General features: G+C 39.3%; 1 protein-coding gene and 1 long non-coding RNA gene across 12 annotated transcripts in view; one reads left to right on the plus strand and one right to left on the minus strand.

The window, feature by feature from the left end:
* Window positions 1-3,892, plus strand: part of LOC137856484 (uncharacterized) — a 124,825-nt gene extending 120,933 nt beyond the window's left edge. For 3 of the 5 annotated variants that reach the window (XR_011096507.1, XR_011096509.1, XR_011096510.1), the window contains exons 4-6: window positions 2,273-2,380; window positions 2,932-3,071; window positions 3,800-3,892. This is a non-coding gene — a long non-coding RNA (uncharacterized lncRNA). Of the gene's footprint in view, window positions 1-1,214; window positions 2,381-2,931; window positions 3,072-3,799 lie in introns of all 5 variants that reach the window. The other 2 variants (XR_011096511.1, XR_011096508.1) reach the window with 2 other exon arrangements.
* Window positions 2,381-12,095, minus strand: part of DKK2 (dickkopf WNT signaling pathway inhibitor 2) — a 118,319-nt gene continuing 108,604 nt past the window's right edge. For 6 of the 7 annotated variants that reach the window (XM_068681916.1, XM_068681912.1, XM_068681915.1 and 3 more), the window contains 3 exons: window positions 8,380-8,530; window positions 6,984-7,133; window positions 3,870-6,464 (listed from right to left, as the gene is read on the minus strand). In XM_068681916.1, the coding sequence (XP_068538017.1) occupies window positions 6,214-6,464; window positions 6,984-7,133; window positions 8,380-8,530 (552 nt within the window). In that variant the 3' untranslated portion in view covers window positions 3,870-6,213. Of the gene's footprint in view, window positions 6,465-6,983; window positions 7,134-8,379; window positions 8,531-12,095 lie in introns of all 7 variants that reach the window. The other variant, XM_068681909.1, reaches the window with a different exon arrangement.

Here is a 12,095-nt window from a genome sequence, read left to right on the forward strand (position 1 = left end):
GCTCCAGGATATAAACAACAGTAGCTTTCAAGTAATTCAAAACTTGAATAGATTAACTCAATAGTTTTGGAAATTTAACGCAATATTGCCAGTTAACAGCATTCTGCTTGAGGAACAGACAATGTTGTCCCTTCTGAATTTATCTCTATAGAAGAGTTAAACATTTTTTGAAACAGAAGAGTCAATGCTTTTTTTTGAGAGCATACACATAGATATTTTCTTTTATCGTCATCCATTGTTCTAAAGAACCATTGCTTACAATATCCTTAACTGCTCAGATAAAGAAAGAAGACACTACCCAAATCATTTGGGAGTAGATTTTTCTAAAGTTTTCCAAAGCTTTGGGCAGTCATTGGATTCATTAATATGGGATATTCCAAAATTACCTTGCAAATTTCTTCCAGAGCCATTTATTCATTATTTTCTGTGTGTGTATATATATTTATTTTTTACAACTCCATTAAAAATTACTGTCACTAAGGAAAAAAACAACAACAATATCTGTGAGATTTGGATTACAGTTTTACTAAATTATGGAATGTTTGATCTAGAGTTGATTTTTTAAAAAAGTTTGCAAACCTATTGAGTGAATGTTGATGAATAACGTACTCTCAGAAATAAAGAATAGCTGGTAAGAAATAGAAATCAGGTATGCACATCATAGCCGTTGCATAGGTATGCATTTCTGATTTGTTGGCCGCTGTTCAGCCAAATTTTATAACACCATTGGAGAATTACGTCATAAGGTTTGCCAAGGACTCTAAGACTAAGATTTGTGCCAGGGAGTCTTGTTGTGTTAATTACATGTTCCTTCCTACTCCTTTTCTATATAGAATTTTCCTGAAAAAAAAAAAAAAAGCATGCTTCTTAAAACGTTAATTTCCTCTAAAAGATTATTTCCTCTGCTTCAGGAAGTTGGCATGCAGCAAACCACTTCTAAATCAAGCTGCAAGCCGGTACTGTAAAAAAACAAAGAGTTTATTGGTACCAGACATTTGTAAATAAGTAATTGACACTCATGCTATAACAATAAGCAATTCCAAAAAAAACAGGGAGCTGCCAGAATAAACAAGTTTGCAATGAGCTCCATCCAATGCTGTATATCCATCAGGGTCAGTCCCATCAGTGGTGGTCAAAATAATAGCTCTGGAAGCAGCTGGAGTTCTGCAGCGCAGCAGCCCTCTCCTGTTTTTGTCTTTCTTCCCTCTCTGCAGTTTTCTAGTAGGATTCCTAGGCATGGGCAGGCTCCTAGCTATAGCAGTGCTGTCTGAACAGTGGTTCTGAGGGTTGGCGACAAATTCGAAACCTCTGGAATCACTGGGGTTTGGATACGCAGAGAACTAAGGTGAGATGTGTGTCTGGAGCACAGTGGCTCAAGGCTTGGGATTTTGAGGGAACGGAATCGCTCACCACTGGGGCAGCGCTGTGGGGACAAGGCTCGGGAGCAGTGCAGGATGTGTTTGTCCTTCCTCCATTCTTGGTGATTGCACAGGGATATGGTGAAAACATGGCTTTTACAATAGCATTTAATTAATTTTTGAGGCAGAGTCCCCTTCTGCCCACATTTCAGGCTTTTGGTTGGCTCTCTCCCATCCACCCTTTTCTGTGCTCTCTCCTTACCTCCTGCACTTCTGCCTTCAACAGGTCTCTGAAAAGCTGGCAGAACCGTGAGAGGGGCCACAACAGACCTTTGCAGTTTTTCAGCAAATGACAATAATTATGCTAAAGTTAAAAGTTAAATGTCACGTAAGAATTCGTGTAGGGTCTGTGTTGAACCATAGGCACTCTTTGGTAGCCATGGACATGTTAAAAATGTATTAGATAATGGGGCACCTGCGCATAAAGTTTCTGTTCAACAGAGAGTGAAATGTTATAATCTAAATAGGTGATAGTGTCTACACAGCTCTTTCAGAAAGGAAATTTTTGAGAGTTAGAGGATGGATCTCAAGGCTCCTAAAAGCCTTGGCTTGGTGTACCTGCTATATGATGAGTTTCTGTTGGCCTTGACCTTCAAGATACTTTTTTAAAGTGTTGTTCCTAGAAGGAAAGACAACTGGAAGGGATGGAAAGAAAATTCTTTGATAGAATTTAACTCTTTGATTTTGGGGGGTGAGGTTGCAGATCTCTGAAGTGAAAACAGAAAGGGCTGGCAGGTTGTTGACAAGGAAAAGTTTAGGAATGTCTCTTCTTACTCTCCAGGTCTCTGTCCAAGAAGGGTCATGTGTCATGTGTCTTGTTCTTGTCTTTCTTTTTTTTTTTTTTTTTTTTTAAGTTGGCACAAATAGCAGAAAAAAAGCCAGAAAACAAAGAAGATGTATAGAAGATATACGGAATTCCAGTGAATTGTATTTTGGTGTCAGATTGGTGTATGCTGTTGAAAGTAAGTGCATAAATCTATTTTAATTGCTTGCATTAAAAAATTAAGTTTAAATCATAAATACTATAGGTTGCAAACAACACAAGACAAAGCAAATAGTACAGTAATAGATATACGCCCACATATATACTGTAAATCAAATATATGCTGCTAGACAGTAGAAATCCATTATTTTTTTGAAAGTTAGTAAGTTTTTCCAAAGAGATGTTGCGTTGCTGAGGCTATTCTAGGCTAATAGGAAGAGTATTTTAATTGTTCAGCAATAATCTCTTCAGTACTTGTGTCATGACAGCAGATTTCTGAAATGTTACTGAGCCAAAGTCACTCTTAATTCCTTTGATGAGTGAACCAGTGAGTGAGAGCAATTATCCCCAAATTTAGCTGTTCTTTTATTCTTAAACTGATGTATAGTTCCCCAAAATATTAACTGAATAGCTTCTAAACACTTCAAACTTCAGCCTTGCGAAACTGCTTGCATGCTATTCCGTTCAGCTATGTTGCTCAGCATTTGTGGTGTGCGAAGAACTGCCTGTGCCTATTGTTTTTGTTCCCAGATTAAATCTCTGAAGGCTTTGGCAGTTTCAAACTCTGTTGAAGTCACTGGGATCTGAAGATGCTCACAACTTTGTAACCCTTTTAACAAACAACACCATAATAATAATAATAATTTTCAAAGGACTACCCACCGAATACTGTAAGTAACAGTAGCAAAACCTTTTCATTTTGTACAAACACCAATGCTTCTGGGAGACCATTCCATTCTCCAAATGTACATATGTTTGAGCAAAGGGTTCCCAGAAACAAGCAACAAGAATATTGAGACCATTGCTCAATAACCACGGTTTTTATTTTGCAATAGTTATTGAGATCTGCAGGGGTTTTCCTGGGTTCAAAACTTGGCTGTTTTTAGTAGCAATATTTTCAGTTGTGTCATATGAATTGTTTCATTTTGTTAGAGCTGAATATTGTTATTTGCCATTTTGGAATTGCTAGCTACGTATCTTGGAGCAATGTAGTTGTATGCTGTACAAATAGCAAAAACCTATAGCAAAATACTGTGTAACTTGAATGTTGGCTGTACTCTCTGTGAGTCTCTTGGGTTTGTATCACTATGCAGGGAATGTATCTGAGCACCTTTGTTATTTAGCCTGGTTGATTGAACATTATGCACCTAGATGCACTACTTTCAAAACTTATTCTTGAATGTTCAGGTGGAAATTCTCTCTCAAGAGATATTTATTTTATTTTTTTTTTCATATAGATAATTGCCACTTAAGCCAGTTCTGTGGAAATGACACATGGAGATTTTAAGATAACCTTCACATGTTTTACCGAAACTTAGCCTACATAGGGTTTTGAGACACGAGTACGATCAGATTCTTCTTCTTGTACAGCTAAAGTATATATGCTTTTTTCCAACAGGTTTGCATAGCCTTCCAGAAAGAACTACTCTTCTTAAGCAGCAGGTAAGGAAAATAACTTGGGTAAAAGATTTGGGGAGGAACAGGAAAGGACATTTAATATATTTAATCTTATTATACATTTTTCTACATTAAAGTCAACAGGCTGCAAATATATTCTGCTACAAAGCTTTTTGTAAGAAATATCTCTATAAGAAAATACATCTCATTAAACATTTCCTGTAAATAAATTATCCCAAATAACTACGGTTTGTAAGAGGAAAAGGGAGGGGGCTAGGCCAATGATAGGAAAAGATAAAAATTGCTGAGAGCCCATTTCTTCAATCCCCCCTCCCGCCTCCCCCCGCTCAAGCTGGGTTACATTTTCTTTTACATGTCATCACAATGAAGGCAGTAGAGCTCCTCTGTCAGTGTAAACAACACTTGCAGAATTGGTTCCTGTATTTTTTGAATATTTGAAATGATGCTATTTGTAAGCCTTATTCCTGCTTCAATTATGCGAGAAAAACTCCTCTGAAATAACCAGAGTTAAACTGGTAGAACTGTGAGATTAAAGTCTGACCGAGACTATTAAAAACAGAAGAAACTATCTCAGAGCAGTCCCTCTAGACCAATAAAAACCAACTCCAGTAGGGAAAGAGGCTTGTGAACTACTCTTATTTATACTCTTATGAAAGATAAAGGTAACGTAGCTGAGGTCTGTGTTCTAATTAGGAAATCTGAGTAGGGGTGTATAAAAGCTATAGCTTTAAAACAACCACTGATAGAGACATGTCAGTGGAAAAAGGTGTCTAAAGTATGGGTGACATGGTCTTAAAACTATATACTGGTGTCCTTGCTTTCAGAACTGATTAAACAGAAGAATCTCTTGTGTTATAAAACATGACAGTGGGTAATTTTAAACAGCTAATTATGGTTTAGCATTAGGTCAGGTATAGAATTGGACTTTTTAAAAAAATTATCAGTCTCTTTACCAATGTCTATACAAAGGAATACTTGCAAATAAGTAAAATTAAAAAAAAAAAAAAAAAGTTTGAAAATACCTGTGATAGAAAGCAAACGATGTAGGCTGTCCTTTTTTAACCAGTACACAAACAATGTAGAGTTGTTAGCTGTTTTCACAGTCCACGTGCTTCCATCGCTCCTGGCAGAACAGTCCAGACTGAGAAAAGATCAAGTTCAGGTTGGATACACACGAGCCTGGTGTGCTGCAACATCCCATGATGCTTAACAGGTCAGTGTGGTCATACCATCTTCTTGCAGCCTTTTCTGCCGGAGAGGAAGTGCTCACAAGAGCCAACTCTTTTTTCTTTGCTACCTCTAAGAAACAAATCCATTTACGCTTCTGCAGAGTGCAACCAGATTGAGCACTGGTAGCAAACAAACAGCAGCCCATTGCTACAATTAAAATGTAAAACTCTGAGTTTATAGCATTATGGGCTAAATTGCCCAACGAGTGCCTACACTGTCTGTTACAACAGCAACAGTGGCACAATTTCATAGCTCTTCATGTTATGTACTTCAACACTCTGCTGTCTCTTTTGGAAATGTCTATAATGCATGTATGTTTAGGCAAAGAAAGTATATTTAGGACTAACGAGCAACTGCCTGTATATAAATCTGGATTCAGCATGCGTGTATTTGCTTCATCTGTTCAGTCCAATGTACACTAGCAGTAAACAGAGACAAATACAAGCGATTAAGTACCATACTATGACATTGAACTACATAAAGCATTTCAGTTTACCTAAATATACGAAATAAAACCCTGTTTAAAGGCCTCTGACTAGAGAAATTGCTGCTGTCTTGGAATCGCAAGATGGCAAGTTTTCACCTCCTTTGCGAGGGCCTGCAAAATGTAGCACTCGTGTAGCACTCTTGTCCTGCAGGAGCGCTTTGCTGAAGTGTCAGCCCTGAATGACGAGAGTGTATGGACATTCACAGTAACTGCATTTCCCTCTCTCGCACCTGCAATGTGTATTTTAGTGACCAATAATGTGTTGACAGACAAGCCTTCCTGGAATGCGCTGCTTCCTATATGTACAATGTATACAATTTATTTAGCAGGCACTGTGATGCTGGAAAACCCCTGCAGCCCATACACTGAACCCCGGAACATCATGGGACAGCACAGCAAGGTAAGTGGCATTAATTTCCACCGTGCTTGTTTGCATACTAGCATTTCCCACAACCTGTAGGAGTTATTTACAGAAGAACTGCACAGTGGGAAATCTCCAGCTGCTCTAGTGTTTGCCACCAGCTCAAAAAGAAATGCATTTGTGACTTCTTTCTACTCCTACCCTAACTGTTGCTTAAGCCACTCCTCTTTCAGGTGCAGTCCTTGTTTCCCACCATGCTGTAACGCATTAAATACATAAAACCACAGTCACTTGATGCTACCTTCCCAGTCCTCACTCAGATTTTCTGACATACGTGAAGCCGTGATTTAGAAGAGGAGGTCGCGTCTTTCCATACTTTGCAAGACAGCCCCTTGGCACAGTCACATCGTTGGAAAATCTCCAGTCCATGGGAGCCTTTCTTGCGCTGTTTGGTGCACACCTCCCCCTGATGCAACACAGGCTTGCAAATTTTGGTCCAGAAATGGCGAGCACAGCAGTGTCCTTCAATACAGTCTGATGACCGCAGGCAGGGATCACCTTCGTGTCCTAAAAAGAGTAAGCAAACTATTTTACCTCAGGGGAAAACGTGAAAATACAGGTTCAGTGCAGACTGATGCCAATGAAGCTCAGAAAAAGGAGAGATGATATTTCCATCTGTGGCTATTTGAAGGACATAAACACAAGGGAAGAGATGAATTAGGAAGGTTTGGGAGGGTAATTGGTGCAAACTCTCCCAAGACTTAGGAAGGAGACTACAGGTTTGTAAGCACAATGACAAGTGCTTAATTACATGACTGTTATAAGAGGAGGATGTGTACAGTCTTGAACAACTGAAAAATGAATTTTCGGTCCCCTCTGATACAGAGAAGACAGCAGATGCTATTTCAATCACAGGAATTGTTGGTTGATGTTACATCACTTCTGGAGTTGTGCTCTGAATTCTCACGATAGAGATTCATGACCTGGGAAATGACTGTGTGTTGCTGCTTTGCATTGCTGTACTTAAACAGCAATAACAGGAGAGTTACTAACTAATGAAACAGTGTAGTGCAAATGTACTCTTACCTTTTATGTGTGACAGCTTGGACTGCGGCCTCCCCAAGTTTTGCCATCCCAAATCCTTGCTAGCATAATGACCATTCTTCTTGTTGCGGGGCCCGTCTAGAGCAGGGATGTGAGGCGTAAGGATGCTTTCAGTTACAGGTACGCAAATACCTGTGGGGAAAAGTCAGTCAGTCATAGATTTCAACAAGAGGAAAAGCAGCTGAGGAACATACTTGGGCCAGGATTGGGACTGGAACGATGAAGGCGAGTGGGTGCTGGGCTCAGCTTCAGCAACTTGGCTCTCATCACGGCTCTGTCACTGATCCCCGGCCCCTAATTTCATCACAGCAGCACTTCACTCACTGTCACTGTCTTGCTGTCACACTGGCTTTATGGTCTGAGCATCTGGAGACTGCCCTGGAGACATCTCTCTCTGATCTCAAGAGGAGAGTATGGGAATGTAAACAGTACGGTTAGAACCCCCCCGGGAAAGTATCTCTAGGATTCATCGGGTCTCTTCTGCTTCCTTAAAAATATGGGTTCTTTGCAGTTGTCCTGCAAATCAAGACACATTGAATGCAGCACTTGCAAAGATGCTGTGATTTTTGTCAGTGGCTTCATCATCTGGCGGTTTCCCCAGCCCAGAGGAGGAAAAAGTCTGGTTGTACACAAGCCTTAAACGTAAAAACTACTATTATAGGTAATGAAGTGGAGAAAAGGTTTAAAGATACATTAAAAATACATACATATATTCCTTGCAGTGCAGGATATTAGAAATGGCAACTGTGGCTTCCTGCACAGGCGTGCTTCAGGGAGGGGGAGGAAGGGGAAGGAGGCAGGGGATATTGAACAGCCTCTAGCCTGGCACAGCTTTTGAATTTCAACTCATGCTGTACTGTCACAGCTGTCCCTCTTTTCCCTTCTTGCCTCTCTTCCCTTCCCCTTCCAAGCGAGGCACCATCTGGTTCTGCATTGATATGACAACCATGAATCCACTTGGTCTAATTTTACTCTTTAACGGCCTCTATTTCTCTTGGCTCGTTCAGCATAAAACTTCCCCTGTCCAACCACACAATGGATATGCAGTTATAAAATGGAGTCACAGATCAGACTGGTTTCCTATGATTATTAGATCTTGCACTTCTCTAGAATTAGAAGAGAAAGAAGATCATTCAGCATCTTTTCTAAGCCAAAAGAAAAAGACAAGTAAAACTTATAGCTGATGATATTTTCAGCTTCAGTAAAAATACTGGATAAAATCCCTTCAGTAAAAGGGATTTTATTTTGATTTAGGAAAGAAACTGGAGTTACCCAGAAACAAATACTTCTGCTGAGAACATTTGGAAATCTATTTTCAGTAGATACTATCAAAACGCTGATTTTACAGAGGGAAAAGAAGAAATGACCAAAGAAGTACCATTGTTGCAGCGATTCCCAGGGCAGCACATTCCATCTCTGTGGCAACGCTTCTTCTTCCTCCGGCATATCATGCATGCAGATGTTGCTTGATGAGGACTGTGACAGTACCGCCCGACTTCACATTCCTTGTCGTTGGTGCAAGGATAGGCCTGGTGGGTAAAAAGAAAAGTGAATCAGTGTGCAAGGTATGTATATAGTCCATTTCCAAATAAAATACATAAAAATGAAGAAACCTGCAAGTGAGATACCATTTGCTTCGACTGGGAGATAGAGGAAGGGACACTTAACAGCAATCCTTATGCTTAAGCTGCTGGTGGAACTGTATGACAACCTCAGGAATTACAAAAATACAACCAGATCCCTTGGTGATCATCTTTTCTTGCCTCAAACATGCGTTGGCACAAGAGGACTTGTAGTTCTGTGGGTTCCAAGTTCTCAGCCCTCTGATTCATAGACAAGAACTTAAGACTCTACAGTGAAGAAAAAAACAGAGCCAGAAAACTTGTCTCAGTAGCTGGAAGTCCTGATACACTCTGCAACAGGTAACGTTTGAATTTGTCTTAATTCCATGAAGGAATTTTGCTTTGACAGGTGTCAGGTAGGATAGTAAGGTCACTGTTCTTACAGTCAGTGTCCCCACCACACTGGTACAAACTCCCTTGCAGTTGCACCACTCCCCACTGACCCACACCATTTGGAAGAAAACAAACATCTCCATTCAGCATTTCCCTTTGATAACCTTTACTTTATGTATGTGCTTAGTATACTCCTTAAACCTGCCAACTGTTAGACAACATCCCAATGGCATACAGCACAAAATCTCTTGCACATATAATTTCATGAAAGCAGAGAGAGACATACAAATTTTTCCCATTTTCATCAAAAACAACATTATCTTACAGGAAAACTGCCTCCTAAACAGAGGGTGAGAAGGTACTATACTCTCCTCTAACAAGAGAGAAGGGCAAGCTTATTCCTACAAAAGGAAAAGCCACGATGCTTTAAGGACACATAATGACACCATCACATTCCAGGATCCCTTCTGCTGACTCCCACACAGCTACAAACTATGCTCACTGTCTGCATCTAATTTTACTGCCTATTAAATTAATCATAGATTTTTTCCATTCCTCAAAATTATACTTGAGGAATTTGTTTAGATAAAAAAGATGAGAATAAATTTTGGGCACTTTCTGGAAAATGATGTTTACACTTCCTCAACTAATTTTCTCCAGTGTTTTAAATGAATCAAATTGTTGTTTTTATTGTTTTAAAAATGACTCCTGCAATTATTTAACACAAACAAAAAGCTCAATTGACTAATTTTCAATGTAGAATTATTACTTTTTAAATATTTTTAATCAAGACTTGATTTTATTGTTCTCAGGAAAGACAAACATGGGGGCTGTTGAGAATTTGCTGTGAAAACTATTCTTTTACATGGAGAACTACCTTTTTCTGTCTCTGTACTGTTCGTTCTCTTGAGAACTGGAGAAGAAAGAGGTCTGATAATAAAAACATGCAAGATTTTCTAGCTGGGTGGACCCACGCCATTTTCCATGTGATTTCATTAGTTGTTTTCTTTTTCAAAATGTATTTTACAGTAACAAAAGAGCTGCCTGGATATTACCAGAGTGTTGCTGCTCTTGTTACTCCTGCCATCTGAATATATGCATCTTTGAAGAGTGAAGCTAGAGTGCAGCTGTTTGGAGTAACTAGGCGTGTGCATAAGGCTTTCTCCCTTAAGAATAAGCATTTCCTCTCAAGTTCACCCTCATTCATCAGAGGAGGTCAGATCTTTTAGCTAGGAGTAGTGATAAGAGACAAATGCAAATGCTCACCTGCATGGTACGCTCAAGGCGTAAGTGGATTCTACCTATTCTAGCAAAGCAGACCTAGATAAAATGCTCTCCCCTCCATCTTATCAGTCCTTCCTCTTGGATTTTTCAGCAAGGAATAGTTACCAAAAAATTATCATATAGCTAAAGTAAGACCTTAATAAACTAAATAACTGAAAATGCAGAAAAGTAATTTTGTATAGATCTGTGCATGGTTTTACTGAGTTTGGAAAATACTAACACTGCTAGCAGGGGGAAATGCAAATAAAAAACAGATGAACTAGCTAAAACCTGGAGATGAAGGCATTTTAGACCCTTGTCTGTCATCAAGACCTTCATAACCGCATCTTTTTTCCAATATGGGCATGTGGTATACACCTGCAACTTGTCAGCAAGAAGCCTACTTGCAGTTTTCTTTTGGTTCCTCAAATAGCTTTAAAAAAAAGAGTTCCCTGATTCTGAATGGTGCTAACAAATGCTCTTGCGTACCATATCTAGTGTCTGTTTTACTTTTGGCTTTTAGGCTGAGTGACATTTAAAAGACATCTAAGATATGCGCCTCTCAACTTGATCTTTAAGAATGGTGAAAGTAACAAAAGGCAATTTTGACATTCAAAATTGCCAAGAGAAGCGACATACATGTAACTCAGCCTTTAGTCCCACTCTAGAGCCCTGTCCTAAACCGAGATGACATTTTTGAAATTAAAAATAAGCCAAGGCATTCACCTACCACAGGCCAACGACTGCAGCACATCCACAAATCATTTTGTGTTACATGAAGCTCGGACAACAACTGGCAAGTCCACTCAAAGCCCCAAAAGACCAGCTGCCAGCCAGCTCTGTGAAAAACCTCCTTGCAAATGCCTGATGCCATCAGTTGCCTTGATCTTTCTTCCAAAACCGCCATCCATTTGGTATCTTAGCTATCAATCACTGGGAGCTTGAAACAAAAATGTCTACATAGCCTTGTCTCCTAGTCACTAGACATTCACTGGAATAACTCCTACCTCCCACAAAGTTATTTCTCCCTCTTCACCGTGCTCAGTATTAAAACACAAAAATAAAACAAAATAATATAGTGTGTACATAGCCTTGGCTAACACGAGGGAAGGAAAATGTGTTCATAATTGTCCCATTGCCAGCAGTAGCTGAGCATCTAAGTATAAATATGTATATATAGTTTAAGATACAGGATAAAGAAAAAATATTTGTAAAAACATACAAACTAACAAGAGTCTATGCATGAGTCGAGGGTTTTCAGACACTCTTATACCACAGTGCCTAAAACACAGTCTTTACGTTTGGAGAATAGCAGAGAACATTTCCTATATACAATGCAAAGACACAAATCAGTCCCAGATGGAGAGGGAAAAAGCAAGCTGTAAACCAGCTCTACTTCCCCAGCAATGATAACTAATTCTACAAGGCACTTCATCCCTTCACATTCTTCAGCTCTACATATCATTTTCTGGTCGTAAATCTCTATCCACTAAACATGGCTTTGATATTATGGGAAACCAGATGAAACTGAGATAAAATATGTAGCACTCCCTGAAGCTGCATTCAAACAATCTTGCTTAATTTTTATTTTTTTTTTAGCCCAGATTACATGCAATCAGGTCACTCCTAGCATGGTACAACCTAGATTTACCTGTGATAGCGTCACGTTTCCAGATTGTTTTCTGATGAAGGGCATTGTTTGCTGAGATGTTTTCTCCTCAGACATGCCAATTGGTTTTGTATCCTCCTATAAAACATACTGCTGAATATCTGTCCCAAACCAAAATGCACAGAAAAGATGGATTTAAAAAAAAAAAAAGGATTTTATGTTGGGGATTTCAGGCTAGGTATTTAAATGGGTGCTGCTCTTTCTGAG

Source organism: Anas acuta, chromosome 4 (assembly GCF_963932015.1).
Source record: "Anas acuta chromosome 4, bAnaAcu1.1, whole genome shotgun sequence".
NCBI lineage: Eukaryota > Metazoa > Chordata > Aves > Anseriformes > Anatidae > Anas > Anas acuta.